Source organism: Brassica napus, chromosome C5 (genome assembly GCF_020379485.1).
Source record: "Brassica napus cultivar Da-Ae chromosome C5, Da-Ae, whole genome shotgun sequence".
In the NCBI taxonomy this organism is placed as follows: domain Eukaryota; kingdom Viridiplantae; phylum Streptophyta; class Magnoliopsida; order Brassicales; family Brassicaceae; genus Brassica; species Brassica napus.
Window position 1 is genome coordinate 35,456,631 of NC_063448.1, and position 16,443 is coordinate 35,473,073.

Below are 16,443 nucleotides of genomic sequence, written 5' to 3' on the forward strand. Positions count from 1 at the left end.
TATCTCGGATTATGCACAGATGGATTTAGTCCGTTCGGAATGTCAGGGAGACAATATTCATTGTGGCCAGTCTTTCTTACTCCATACAACCTGCCACCGGAGATGTGCATGGAACGGGAGTTACTATTCTTGACCATATTAATACCTGGTCCGAACCATCCAAAAAGGTCCATGGATGTTTTCCTACAACCACTGATAAAAGAGTTGAAGGATTTGTGGTCAACAAGGGTGAGAACGTATGACTGTTCAACGAAGACGAATTTTACGATGCGAGCGATGCTTTTGTGGACCATAAGTGATTTTCCTGCCTATGGGATGTTGTCTGGATGGACTACACATGGGAGATTAGCTTGTCCATATTGTAATGGAATGACAGATGCGTTTCAACTGAAGAATGGTAGGAAGACAAGTTGGTTTGATTGTCACCGTCGATTTCTTCCCATTGGCCATCCTTACCGAAGTAACAAGAATTTGTTTAGGCACAAAAGGGTTGTGAGAGACACTCCTCCTCCATATCTAACTGGAGAACAAATTGAAGCGCAAATCGACTACTACGGAGCTAACGAAACAGTTCGTTGGGGTGGTAATTGGCATGTCCCTCGTAATATGCCAGATTCTTACGGTGTTCATAACAACTGGCACAAGAAGAGTATATTTTGGGAGTTGCCATATTGGAAGGATCTTCTTCTGCGCCACAACCTCGATGTGATGCATATAGAGAAGAATTTCTTTGAGAACATCATGAATACAATATTGAATGTCCCAGGGAAGACAAAAGACAACATAAATCGAGGTTGGACTTGCCGGATATTTGCTCAAGAAGCGAGTTACATATTAAAAGCAATGAACAAGTTCTCGTTCCGATATTCAGATTATCTTCAGAAAAAAAGTCGGTGTTGTTCAACTGGGTGGCATCAGAAGTGAAGTTCCCCGATGGGTATGTTTCGAATCTCTCTAGATGTGTTGAAAAGGGTCAAAAGTTCTCCGGGATGAAGAGTCATGATTGTCATGTCTTTATACAACGACTACTGCCCTTTGCATTTGCGGAGCTACTTCCAACAAACGTACATGAAGCACTTGCAGGTACGTAGTGTATTATATCACAATAATTTACAAAATAATATATGACTAACAATGTGTTTAATTTTTTTTGAATATAAAAGGCATTGGAGCATTTTTCAGGGATCTGAGCACACGCACTCTTAAAGAAGAAGTTGTGGAACAGCTTCAGGAGAACATTCCCATCTTATTGTGCAACTTGGAGAAGATATTTCCTCCCGGATTTTTTGACGTCATGGAGCATCTAGCTGTCCACCTCCCATATGAGGCATTGCTTCGTGGACCTGTACATTACGGATGGATGTATCAGTATGAGTGAGCCATGAAATATTTGAAGGGAAAAGCAAAGAACCTCGCCAAAGTTGAAGGTTCTATAATTGCTGGAAGTTTGACGGAAGAAGTTTCTCACTTCACATCGTACTACTTTGCGTCAAAAGTACGTACCCGGAGAAGAGCTCCAAGAAGATATGATGATGGTGGTGTTGCGCCAACATATGCAGTTGCTGGTGTTCCAGACATCTTTAGCCAGATTGGGCGACTCGGTGGGAAGTCTAAAGAGGTTTGGTGGTCGAGTGAACAAGACGCTCATAGTGCACACACCTATATTCTACTCAATTGCGAAGATCCATTGATGCGTTATTTTGAAAGGTAACATATATTGACACTTCGAAACACATATAAGTATAATTAATTTTATAATTGCGAGAGATTCATTCCTATAAAATGTGATTTTACAGCCTATTAGTTTCTCAAGTCGAAGAAACATTTTCTGGTATATCCACAAGTGACGTAGACAAAAGGAAAGATCAACACTTCATTAAGTGGTTGCGGAATCAGGTATTAACTCAAACTCTTTTTTCATACATGATCTGTATTTCATTAACATTCTCTTTATTTTTGCAGGTTGATTATGACGACGACGATGCAGATTATCCTAAGTGGTTACACGAAGTAATTCAATCTCCACTTGTAAAGGTCACCACATCACATATGTATTTCACACGAGGCTATACTTTTCATACATATGACTACGATAGACAGCGGGCGACCAGTAACTATGGAATATGTGTGAAAGGGGAAACAGATTTCTACGGGATCTTGACAGAGATTATTGAAGTCGAATTTCCAGGGATACTGAAGCTGAAATGCGTCCTCTTCAAATGTGAATGGTTCGACCCCGTCGTCCACAGAGGTGTTCGGTCTAACAAATTCGGTGTAGTTGATGTCAACGGTGGACGAAGGTACAACAAATTCGAGCCTTTCATCTTAGCTTCACAAGCAGACCAAGTTAGCTTCCTTCCATACCATCGGATGAGAGATTCAGGTATAAATTGGTTAGCAGTGATCAAAGTTACACCTCGAGGACGAATCATCAGTGGAGAAGAACCACCATTGCAAGAAGAACAGATAAATGAAGTCGAGGAACCTGAACAAGAAATTGATGACATCCTTCTCATTGATCCGCATAATCACGAGTACGAAGATCTTACCGATGATGCCACAGACGAAGCTGTTGAAGACGAGTTTAATGAAAATGATGATGTTTCTAGTGATGACGAGAATGTCGATGTATCCGATTGATGTATTTGTTTTATGAATAAGATGAGGGAGTTTGTTTTATGAATAAGATAATGTGGGGTTTGTTTTATGAATAAGGTAATGTGGGAGTTTGTTTTATGAATAAGCAAATGTGGGAATTGTGGTTTGGAATGGAAATAAAGATGGGGTTTGGAATATATGAAGTAGAAAATAAGGAATATGGGGTTTGGGGTTTGGGGGTTTCGGATTCTAGGGATTTAAACATAACACTCGTTAATTCCACGTAAGCACAAATCGTCGTAAAGTCCTCGTAGGTCAACGAGGACATAACGACGAAATATAAAAATAAACAACGCGGGACTCGTTAATTCCACGTAGGATGAAATCGTCGTAAATACCACGTAGGATGAAATCGTCGTTAATACCTCGTAAGCTAAATCGTCGTTAATACCTCGTATAAAAAAACACGGGCCTTTGTGATTCCTCGCAATTTCCTCGTAAAAAAAAACACGGGCCTTTGTAACTGCTCGTGATTTCGTCGTAAACTTACGAGGAATTTGCGACGATATGTAATCTTATATATACACCCGAGCGCTCACTCTTTCTTTCCTCTCTACTTCCTCTCCATTTCGTAGCAATGGTAAGCCTCTCTGATTCCTCTCTAATTTGGTTAGTTTAGGATAGATTAGGTGGTTAGTATAGGGAATTTAGATAGGTTTGCGGATTTTATGTTATTTAGTGTTGATTAGGTGGATAATGTTGGGAAATATATTTGTTGATGTTAATTTTAAAAATTTAATTTTTTCCCCAGGTTCGAAAAGGAAGACTTACTGCCCATTACAGAGAGATCTTCAGTGAGCCGGGTAGTCGTTTAGACCCGGCCTCTTCTTCCGCTCCTGGTTCTTCGGGTCAGGAGACTGTCCCCGAGACTCAGTACACTCAGAGAGTCTCTGGGTCTACTTCTTCTAGTGCACCATCGGCTCCTCATGTGCCTTCCTCGATGGCTCATCCGACGATGCCTCCTCCTGTGCCTCCTCCGATGGCCGCCGATATTCATCCTGATTTGATGGTGCCTCCGAGTGCTCCTTACTCGCAGTACATTGTAGAGGACATTCTCAGTCTGCCAGGCAGAGAAGGTTTACCAGTCATCGACCCAGACCGATCGGACGGAACTTTGTGGTATGTTGCATTAATTTTTTTTTAATTCGTTTAAATTTCTTTTATAACATTAAAAAATAATTTATATTTTAAATTTGTATTTTCCAGGTGGGGGGGTTGACGTATGTCTTGCATCGGACGTAACCGACACGATCAAAGGTTACTTCTCCATGCCACATCCAAACTGGAGTAAGACGCCTCACTACGTCAGAAAGACGTGGTTCAAAATTTACGCTGTAAGTTTCTATTAATTAATTATATATACTTTAATTTTTTCATGATTTATATATATACTTTCTAAAAAAATAATTGTTAATTTATTTTTTCCAACAGTAAAAATATAATTGGACCTTGGGGGTCACTGAGAGGGTGAGGAAGAAGTTTAACGCGAAGGCGAAAGCTCGCTTGTTGGACACGGTCTCCAACTGGAAGGGTGACTGGATCGTGAAGGGGTATGAGCGTGGCAAACCCGCTGAGCTCACCACGAATGTGTGGGATGGCCTCATCCGTTATTGGCGCCTTCCTGATTCCATTAGAATCGCCCAGGCTTGCTCTAACTCCCGTAACACGGTCGATGAGCACGGAAACGGGCCGATGCTTTACACTACGGGCCAAAAACCCCACGCCGGTGTCCGTTTGGAAATGGTAATTAAATATTTTATTAAATAATTTTTTTAATATATATATATTTTATTCTAACTTTCTCAAATGTTTTTTAGGCCAAAGAGACGGGACATCTCCCGTCTCTTATGGAACTTTACGAGAGGACCCACAAGAACAAGGCGGGCGTATTTGTAGATGGCAAGTCCGAGCAAATCTACAACGACGTAGTTGCTCGGGTTGAAGACCGCCAGACTCAGCTGACCCAGCAGTCTACCGACGGATTACCCGTCACCTTATCCACACTTGAAGTGGATAAGATTTACGAGGAGGTAAATTTTCAAAATAATTAATTTTTTATTATTCATTTAATACAACTTTAAATTTTTACTTACAATATTTATTTTTTGTTTTTAAGGTTGTGCCTAAAAAAAAGGGACGGACGTTGGGGATTGGTTCCGTCAACGATGTTCCGAGAGCGACATCGTCTTATGGTCAGCGACGGGATGATGAAGTCACTGAGCTGCGTAGAGAGTCCGCTCAGCTGCGTAACGAGTTGACCACGACAAAATCTCGTATGGGTGGAGTCGAGGGCTTCTTGGACGTTATTGCGGCCACAAATCCGGAATGGGAGTCCATGTTGAGGAACATGCGACAACAACATCCCATTCAAGGCGAGTCATCCGACGTACATAACGAGGCGGATGGTACGAGGAGGAGTGATGAATTCTACCAGGCGATGAACGACCCTTAGTTTTTTTTCCGGTTGTTGTATTATATAAATTCAAAACTTATTTATATATAAAATATTTTCATATTGATTTATTTTTATTTTAAATTTTAATTTATTATTAAATTAAATAATTTTAATTATTTTTTAATTATATTTTTAAATTCTGTAAAATAATAAAAACGAAGTAAATTCGTAGCTAATGTACGACCTCTTTACGTGGAAACCTTACGAGGAAATGACGAGAAATAGTAAACGAGTATTTTACGAGGAAACATTTACGAGAAAATAACGAGGAAAGATAAACGAGTATTGTACGAGGAAATCCTTTCGTGGTTGTTACGTGTATTTTGCGAGGAAACGCTTTCAAGGTATTTACGTGAAGATTACGAGGAACTCGTTTCGAGGTATTTACGAGGAAATATAGCGACGTCCTTACGTGGAATATTGACGTGGTCTTTACGACGAAAAACTCTACTTCGTCTTTACGACGAAATATATTCCTCGCTAAGTTACGACGAATTAGCGAGGAAATATGTGTTACGACAGATGAGTAACGAGCAAACGCGCTTCCTCGCTAATTCGTCGTAAAGCCTCTTTTACGACGAACTAACGAGGAAAACCGCCCTCGTTAAGATTATGTTTTCTTGTAGTGTTAGGGTCTATACTTGGATTTAAAATTTAGTGATTAGAGTTTAGAGTTTAGTATTTGGATGGTGTGGGGTTAAGGTTTGGGTTTAGTGATAGCAATTTAGGGTTTAATATTCAAAATGTGCCTTCAAGTGTCAACTATTGAAAACAAATTATAGATTGTATTTGGGTTTATAGGTTTCTACCTAGGGTTTAGATTTACTAATTAGAGGTTTGAGTATAGTAAACCATATTATATATATAGTATTTGGGTTTATGCTTCCTTAATCGGAGTTTAGCTTTAATAATTAATGGTGTGTATTGTATTGTTGTATTTTTGCGGGTGGGGAGGGTTGACTATTTGCATTTTATACTATGGATACACCACTGAAAAATTTTGATTATTTGAAAAATTAGTGTACTATACTACTTAGACTATATGGAATAGAAGATATGTAAGATGCTATCCAAGTAAATGTGCCCTTAAGTGTCAAATATTGAGAAATAATTTATAGATTGTATTTGGGTTTAAAGATTCATGCATAGGGTTTAGATTTAGTAAGTAGGTTTGGATTTAGTAAACCATATTATATATGTTCTATTTGAGTTTATGCTTCCTTAATTTAGGTTTAGCTTTATTAATCAGTGGTGTGTCTTTCTTCTTTCTTTGAGTCATTTCTTTCTTCTTTTGTACCGGTAACTTGCATATATGGAGGGTATAACTGGATACTATGAAGCCTAAATGTTAGTTTATTCATTTAGGGTTTAGTGATTAAGATTTAGAGTTTAGTATATGGAAGGTGGGGTTGAGATTTAGGTTTAGTGACCCTATCATGTATTGTTTCATTTGACGATTAATAAATAGTGTTCTCTTTTGTTCACCATTATATACTATACTATATTTTTTGTTCCAATCTATCTGGGTTTGGGATCTATACTTAAGTTTAGGGTCTATATCTGGGTTTAGGGTTTAGTGATTAAGATTTAGGTTTAGTGATTAGTATTTGAAAAGTGGAGATTGAAGTTTGGGTTTAGTGATAACAGTTTAGGGTTTAATATTCAAAAGTTAGGTATGAGTTTAACATTTAAGAGTTGTGTGTTGGATTAGAGTCATATAATATATTTCATATGAAATGGAACCATACATTTATTTTTCAGCACTAAATTCATTTCAGTTTTTACACCATTAATTCATTTATTTATTTTATTGAACTAATTTAAAATTGTATGTGGTAATAAAGACAAGTTACATGGATGTCTTCCATATCTTTCATTCTGAACAGTTATCTATTATGGTGTCTACACCTTAAAACTTTAAGGTTATTTCTTTTCTTTTTTTTTCACCGGTCACTTGTAATTAAAGAGGATATAACCGGATGAAACATAGCATAAATGATAGTTTCTTCATTATGTCAACATCAATGCCATCCATTTAATTTCTATTATGAATTTGGTTATTAGGCAAATAAGCCCAGAGATAAATCAGAGACACTAATCTACCTAGAAGGTAAAAAATATATAAATATATAAATAAATATTTAAAAATATATATAAAATAGTTTCAAACATAATTTTTCGTTTTTTCAAAAAGAAACTTGAAAAAGTAAAAAAAAGAATTCGAAAAATGAAATTTCAAGAAAAAAAATTTATAAAAAGTTTGAATTTGAAAAAGTATAATCGAAAACATAAAAAAAATTTACTTTTTTTGTTTTTTTTTATTTTTTTTAATTTTTTTTAATTTAAATAACTATGTATTATATATATAATAACAAGGGCATACGAGTTTTTTATCACTTAATGAAAAATGTATTTTTGAAAATGTTTCTTTAGTGGTGGTAAAAATGAAAAGTGATACCATGAAAGTGGTAAACATGTAATTTCCCCTAATATTTTCATTTGATATAAAAGTAAAAAAAAAATAGAATAACTAAACATAAAATATAAGAAAAATAAACAATAGGTAAAATACAATTAAAAATAAAAGAAAAAACTAAATTAAACATATCTCTGAAAAATGTATAGTAAAATAAATAAGAAGTAAAGAAAAAATATAAGAAATAGAAATATTATATTAAAAATCTATCGTAATACACAATAAGTAAATATACAATATCAGAACTGAAAAAACTAAATTAGACATCTATCTGAAAAATGTATTGTAAAATAAATAATAAGTAAATATAGAGTATAAAACAAAAATCTTACATTAAACATCTATCAAATATTAGAATAAAAATAAAAAATAATTAAATATATAAAATAAGAAATATAAGAACTACATTGAACAATTGAAATATAAAAACGCAAAGTAAAATAAATAATAAATAATAAGTAAATATACAATATAAGAAATATATATATTACATTTAACATCTATAAATAATATTACCATTTGTTTTACATTTTATTATTTATAAATATTCTAATAAGTAAATATTTATACAATATAGGAAGAAATATATAATAAGTAAATGTACAATTAAGAAATAGAAATGTTACATATTATAATAAGTTAATATAAAATAAAATAAAAAATAAATATTAAGTAAATATAATATATAAGAAATAAAAATATTGCATTAAATAAATATCATAATATTATAATTGATATAACAAGAAATGTATAATAAATAAATATACAAAATAAAAAAAAGATAAACAGTAAGTAAATATACAATAGAAAAATAGAAAAACTAAATTAAAAATATATCTGAAAAATGTATAGTTAAATGGAAAATATATAGTTAAACTAATAATAAGCAAATATACATTATATAAAATAAAAATATTATATTAAACATCTATCGTAATATTACCATTTGATATAAAAGCAAGAAAATTATAGTAAATTAATATACAATATAGAAAAGTTTCTAGGATATTCATTTTTAAGATTTTGTCACAAAATAGCCCTCAATGAGAAATATGACCAATAGGAGTTTTATTAAACAGTAAAACTACATTTAAACAGGGTTAACTAATCTAGACTTAGAGTTTAGAGTTAAGGGGTGAGGTTTTGAAGATATAATTCAAACTATAAAAAATAAAATACATATTAAATTTTTCAAAATTAAAAGTATATATTTTGGTCATCTATCGTAATAGTTAAAATATAATTAAGAAATAAAAAAATAAATTAAACATCTCTCTAAAAAGTGTATAGTAAAAAATAAGAAACAAATATACAATATAAGAAATAGAAATATTATATTAAAAATCTATCGTAATATTAGAATAAGTAAATATACAATATAAGGAAAAATACACAGTAAGTAAATATACAATATGAGAACTGAAAAAAATAAATTAGACATCTATGTGAAAAATGTATACTAAAATAAATAATAAGTAAATATAGAGTATAAGAAACAAAAATATTACATTAAACATATATCATAATATTAGAATAAAAATAAATGATAAATAAATATATGATATAAGAAATAGAAAAACTACATTAAATACCTATCTGAAAATGTATTGTTTTACATTTTTATTATTTACAAATCTTTTTATAAGTAAATATATATACAATATAGGAAGAAATAAATAATAAGTAAATATACAATATAAGAAATAGAAATGTTACATATTATAATAAGTAAATATAAAATAAAAGAAAAATAATAATAAGTAAATATAATATATAAGAAATTAAAATATTACAATAAATATATATCATACTATTATAACTGATATAGCAAGAAATTTAGAATAAATAAATATACAAAAAAGATAAGAAACAAGTAAATATACAATATAAAAATAGAAAAAAACTAAATTAAACATCTATCTGAAAAATGTATAGTTAAATAGAAAAGTGTATAGTTAACTAAATAATAAGCAAATATAAAATATAAAAATAGAAATATTACATTAAACATCTATTGTAATATATTACCATCTGATATAAAAGCAAAAAAATTAGAATAAATAAATATACAATATAGAGAAATTTCCTAAGATAGCCATTTTTAAAAAATTTAAAATTAAAATGAGCTATTTTGGTCATTTTCCTTATTGAAAACTATTTTTGTGACAAAAACTTAAAAAGATCTATTTGAGAGAATTGTCTTACAATATAAGAAAAATTAAATAATAAGTTAATATGTAATATAAGAAATGGAAAATTGTATCAAACATCTATTTAAAAATGTATAATTTTATGGATTTTTCTAAGAAAATATGTATTCACACAAACATACAATTCAGAATTTTGTTGTTGTTCAGAATACAGCGTCCAAAAGAATAACTATATAGTTAATATTTAAAAATCAAAATAGTTAACTCTTATTAGTAACTAAATAAATGGAGATGTGGAGATCAATCTCCTGCATTCAAGGAAACATTGAAAGCGACACTAGAAAATTAGGAAACGCCTTTTATCTTCTTAACCAATTCTCTGGTTAGATTCGGTGATCTTGATCGGACCATTTGGTTCGCATAACTACTGTTCCATAAAACCTTTGACTAAAGCTTATTTATCATTCAGGAATTCTACATTGACTCGCCACAAATCAAAACCACGTGTGTACATTGGTTGCATGAAGTCTGGACCTGTCTTAGCTCAAAAGTAAGCAGCAAAATCTGTCACACGCTCATGCTTTTGCACATATCTTTGACTCTTTTTCCCCGGGTGTGCAGAGGAGTCGAGTACCATGAGCCAGAGTATTGGAAGTTCAGTGTCTACTTCAAGAAACAACTACACAAATATGCAAATGAAGATATCTCTTAGGATCTTTGTTCATTGGTCTGGATGTTGAACACATCGATGGTAGAAGCCTCTGCTGCGGAACACCCTTAGGTTAACGATAAAATCAGCCTATAAGACATCAATTAAGCCACCGAGATTCAAGAATCAAGTTTAGATGATTTGTATGCGCAAATTGTGAGTGGAAGGTTCAAGCAGGGAACCTTGTGCAGCATTTATTGACTGGAGCTGCAGCGGAATCTGCATATCTGTGGATAGAATGCTCCTGCGGAGAAGGCGAAGGAGAAATATGGCACACCAGTTTCTGAACTATAAATAGCTCTTTGGCCAAGAAGCCTCTGCTGCGGAACACCCTTAGGTAAAAGATAAAATCAGCCTATAACAAATCAACTAAGCAACTGAGATTCAAGAATCACGTCTAAATGAGATGAGTGTAGTGCGGATTGTGAGTGGATGGGTCAGGCAGCGAGCCCTTGTGCAGCTTCATTCGACTGGAGCTGCAGCGGAATCTGCAAATCCGTGGATAGGATGCTTGAAATACACCAATGATGCTGCGAAGAGCAATATGGCACACCAGTTTCTAAACTATAAATTGCTTCAGCTTCTTGTCATGGATGAGGATTAGTGTAGGTTATGATAATGATGATGTTCATGCTAAACATTACATGGATCATCTAAAACCCCCAATTTTTTTTGCCTATCAATCCCAAACCTTAACTTGATAATGGAGGATTCATCGATTCTCGCTTAGAGAAAAAAAAAACTTTTATTTACTTTATATACATATTCAAGAATTAGAAACCAAAGCAAACATAAACTGCAAAACAGATGAACCAACCACAAAAGGATGATTTTAATTAAGAATTTAAATCTTTTTTTTTTCCGGAAAGTGTATTTACATGATGGATTAGAACAAAAAAAAAGATGTGTAATCTTGGTTGGAATCAAGAACGAACAATGGTCTCGAAGCAATGAATCCCGTCGAGCTCCAGAGCATACCTCGGTTGCTTCTTCGCCAAACTGGTAGCGTTTTCGTCTTTCTTCAGCAAAGACACAGTTTGACCACCGCCACCACCGGAAGAAGCAGCTTGAGAGGGGTTGCAGACATAAGACGCTGCGGTGACTTTCTTCCCCATAATCTCTGCGGACATGTCGTCGAAGGCACTGAACATCGAATTCATCAGGAGAGAAGAGAGAGATTTGTCTTTGTTGGGTTTTTGAACTTTTTGTTGGATAATTCATTAAAGTGAAGTTTGATGGGTTAAGTAAAAAGGAAAACATATCGAGCTTAGGAATGTTTCCATATTATTATTAGGAAAAGATGTAGCTTCGCTCTTAGGAAAAGATGTAGATTCTTCCTATATAAAGAGTTCTCATGGAGAGATGTTCCATCAAGAGAAACACATTGAAATGTTTAGTTTTGAGAGAGTTTCTAAATCTAATAAGAAGAGAAGTTCTTATAATCTTTGTGTTTGTGCAACTTTAATTGGTATCAGAGCTCCAGGTTTCGAAGGTCGTTTACAAGAGGAGTTGTAACTTCGATCAAAACATGGGAGACGATTCTCAAGCACGTGATAAAGGTCTTGAGATGAAGAAGGACATACGATGTCTGATGCTAACATCGACCAACTACACCGTATGGTCGATGCGAATGAAAGTGATGCTTCGTTTATACGAAGTTTGGGATACAATTGATCCAAGGAGTAACGATGCAAAGAAGAACAATATGGCGATTGCTCTAATCTTTCAATCAGTCCCGGAGGCGCTAATACTTCAGATTGGAGAACATGATACATCGAAGAAGATTTGGGAAGCTATCAAATCCCGTAACCTAGGTGCTGATCGCGTGAGAGAAGCAAGGTTACAAACTTTGATGTCTGAGTTCGACAAACTGAAGATGACAGACACAGACACGGTGGATGACTACGCAGGAAAACTTTCAGGCTTAGCATCGAGAGCAGCCACGTTAGGAGAGATAATGGAAGCATCGAAGCTGGTAAAAAAGTTTCTGAAGGGACTTCCAAGAACGAAGTTCATTCACATCGTAGCTTCGTTAGAACAAGTGTTGGATCTAAATTCAACGGGATTCGAAGACATTGTTGGGAGATTGAAGGCTTTCGAATAACGCATCAAAGAAGAAACCCAAAATGAAGGTCAATCGAAGCTCATGTTTGGAAAGAATGATATGCAAGGTAGTGGAAGCCATAACAACTCGCGAGGAAGAGACATAGGTAGAGGTTATGGTGGAAGAGGAAGAGGACAAGGAAGGTCTAATGTTTCTGATGGTCATAACAAAGGAGGAGAAGCTTCAGACAAGACCAAGAAGGACTACTCTAAGGTTAGATGTTGGCGATGCGACAAGATGGGGCACTTCGTGTCACATTGTCCTACACGACCAAGAGAAGAAGCTAACCTAACGGAAACACAAGAAGCGGATGCATTATATATGCATGAAGTAGTATTCCTCAACGAAGAGAGAGTGTTTCCTAAGAGGTTTGGTGAATGCGATGGAAATACGAGTATATGGTACCTTGACAATAGTGCAAGTAACCATATGACAGGCAATAGAGAGTTCTTCTCAAACCTAGATGAGAGCATCAAAGGCAAAGTCAAATTCGGTGATGGATCAAACGTCGATATTGTTGGGAAAGGTTCGATCACGTTCATTGGAAAAACAGGGGAGAGAAGAGCACTCAAAGATATCTACTACATCCCAAGTCTTAAACACAATATCATAAATCTTGGACAAGCAACCGAGATGGGTTGTGAGGTTAATATGAAAGAAGACTTACTGATGCTGAAAGATCCCCGTGGAAAGCTATTAGTACAAGTCGCAAGGCAACCAAACCGATTGTACAAGACGCCAATGGAGGTTGAATATCCGAAGTGTCTTCAAATACAAGAAACTGATGTTACATGGACGTGGCATGCACGGCTAGGACATGTGAACTTTGGAGTCATGAAGAATATGGTAGACAAAGAGATGGTAGTAGGGATGCCTCAGGTGATACACGAGAAAGATGTGTGCAGCGCCTGTTTAGTTGGGAAGCAAACTCGGAAGTCTTTCCCGCCTAAAGCAAAGTATCGAGCATCACACGCATTGGAGTTGGTACATGGTGACTTGTGCGGTCCGATATCACCATCAACACCAGCAAACAATAGATATGTATTTGTCTTAATTGATGATTACTCAAGATATATGTGGACGATGCTGCTAAGAGAGAAGAGTGAAGCGTTCGATCGGTTCAAAAAGTTCAAGGAGTACGTGGAAAATCAAACGAAGCTACAACTCAAGACTTCTCGCACCGATAGAGGAGAAGAGTTCACATCTTCTGAGTTCATTCGTTTTTGTGAAGAAAACGGTGTAACTAGACATCTCACCGCACCGTATACACCGCAACAAAACGGTGTGGTTGAGAGAAGAAATAGAACACTAATGGAGATGACTAGAAGTTTGATGAAAGCTATGAAGATACCTAATCAGCTATGGGGAGAAGCAGTACGTCATTCAACGTATCTCATAAACTGCATTGCTACAAAGGCTTTGGAAGACAAGACTCCATACGAAAGCTTGTATGTTAAGAAACCGAACATTGAGCATCTAAGGGTCTTTGGATGTGTAGCTTTTGCAAAAATCAACAGTCCTCATCTCAAGAAGCTGGATGATCGATCAAGGATGGTGATCAACCTAGGCACAGAGCCCGGCTCAAAAGCTTACAGACTCTATGATCCGGTCGCGAAGAAGATAGTTGTTAGTAGAGATGTAATCTTTGACGAGAAGAAAAGTTGGGATTGGTCCACACTATCAACAAACGTAGACGAAGAACCAGGATCATTCAAGCTTCCTCATATTGATGTTACAGAAGAAGGAGATGGTGATGAGCATCAAGATCACCAACACCACGAAGAGCAAAACAATAATGAAGAAGAAGAAGCTGTAGACGCAGATGAACAAGAGCAAGTAGTAGAGAACAACGATGCAAACCAAGACCCGCATGTAACATCAAGATATGGTCGTAACATCAGAAAACCAAAGCGGTTCGATGATTACATCCTACTCGCTGAAGTTGAAAGTGGCAGACTCTTGCTCACCATCGATGGTGAACCAGAAAGTTACATCGAAGATGCAGTAATACAAGCTTGGATCGATGCAATGAAGGCAGAGATCGAATCTATCATCAAAAACAAAACCTGGAAGCTCGTCAAGAAGCCGGCAGGTGTGAAACCGATAGGTTTGAAGTGGATCTATAAGATCAAGAGGAATGCAGATGGAACGGTGATCAAATACAAAGCAAGGCTAGTTGCAAAAGGTTATGTGCAACAACAAGGCATAGACTTCGACGAAGTATTTGCACCAGTTGCTCGGATAGAAACCATACGACTACTCTTGGCGTTAGCAGCAACTAATGGATGGGAGATCCATCACTTAGATGTGAAAACTGCGTTCCTGAATGGAGACTTAAATGAGAATGTATACGTTACTAAACCAGAAGGCTTTGTGGAGAAAGGAAAGGAGGATCATGTGTACAAACTTAGCAAAGCACTATACGGTTTGCGTCAAGCTCCGAGAGCTTGGAACATCAAACTCGATCGTGTTCTCAAGGAGATGGAGTTCACGAAGTGCACCAAGGAACCTGCGGTATATCAAAAGAAACAGAAGGGGAAGCTTCTGATCATAGCTATATACGTTGATGACTTGTTTGTAACAGGGACTTCACTCAACGTTATCAAGCAATTCAAAGATGATATGTCAAGAAGATTTGAGATGTCAGACCTCGGGAAGCTTACATACTATCTTGGTATAGAAGTAACGCAAGGAGCTGATGGCATTCACATCAAACAAGAAGGATACGCGCAAGGTATACTTGTCAAGACGAAGATGGAGTCATGTAACTATACTCATGTTCCGATGCACACGAGTTTGAAAGTATCAAAGGCAAAGGAGGAGCCTGAGATTGATGCAACATCGTATCGAAGCATCATAGGATGCTTAAGGTATCTTCTTCATACACGACCGAACTTGGCGTTTTCGGTTGGTGTATTAAGCAGATATATGCAGAGTCCAAGAGAGAGTCATGGAGAAGCAATGAAGCATCTAATACGATACATAAAGGGCACTACAGAGTATGGTCTCTTCTTCAAACGGGATGGAATAACGGAGATTACAGGTTACAGTGACAGCAGCCATAACATAGACGTTGATGATGGAAGAAGCACTACAGGGTTTATGTTCTACCTAGGAACATCGCCGATCATGTGGACATCGTGCAAGCAACCCACAGTGGCACTCTCTTCATGTGAGGCGGAGTTCATGGCAGCTACGGAAGCTGCAAAACAAGCAATTTGGTTAAAGGAGTTGATGGTCGAGATCATGAACAAAGAAGACAAGAAGGTCGTGTTGAAGATTGACAACAAGTCAGCGATAGCCCTCACCAAGAACCCGGTGTTTCACGGTAGAAGCAAACACATACTCTCGAAGTACCATTTCATTCGGGAATGTGTGGAGTTCGACTTTATCGAAGTGAAGCACGTACCTGGAGTGGAACAGAAGGCAGACATACTCACTAAGCCATTGGCAAGGATCAAGTTCGAAGCAATGCGCAAGTTCATCGGAGTTAAGAAGATCAACATACCTAAGATTCAAGTTGGAATTAAGGGGGAGAATGTTGGATAATTCCAATTAACTTGAGGAGCAAGTTAACTCATTAAAGTGAAGTTTGATGGGTTAAGGAAAAAGGAAAACATATCGAGCTTAGGAATGTTTCCATATTATTATTAGGAAAAGACGTAGCTTCGCTCTTAGGAAAAAATGTAGCTTCTTCCTATATAAAGAGTTCTCATGGAGAGATGTTCCATCAAGAGAAACACATTGAAATATTTAGTTTTGAGAGAGTTTCTAAATCTAATAAAAACAGAAGTTTTTATAATTTTGTGTTTGTGCAACTTTAATTTCTATGATGAGGAAGAAGAAAAAGGTTTGGTTTGGTTTTGTTTATATAAAGACGCGACGAAACTT

The 16,443-nt window shown here is 35.6% G+C and overlaps 1 protein-coding gene across 1 annotated transcript; it reads right to left on the bottom strand.

The window, feature by feature from the left end:
- Nucleotides 1–11,174: 11,174 nt before the first annotated feature.
- Nucleotides 11,175–11,608, bottom strand: LOC111211452. The gene has a single exon (XM_022712548.2). It carries the CDS (start codon nucleotides 11,606–11,608, stop codon nucleotides 11,372–11,374), a length of 237 nt encoding a protein of 78 aa, XP_022568269.1. The 3' UTR covers nucleotides 11,175–11,371.
- Nucleotides 11,609–16,443: the final 4,835 nt, after the last annotated feature.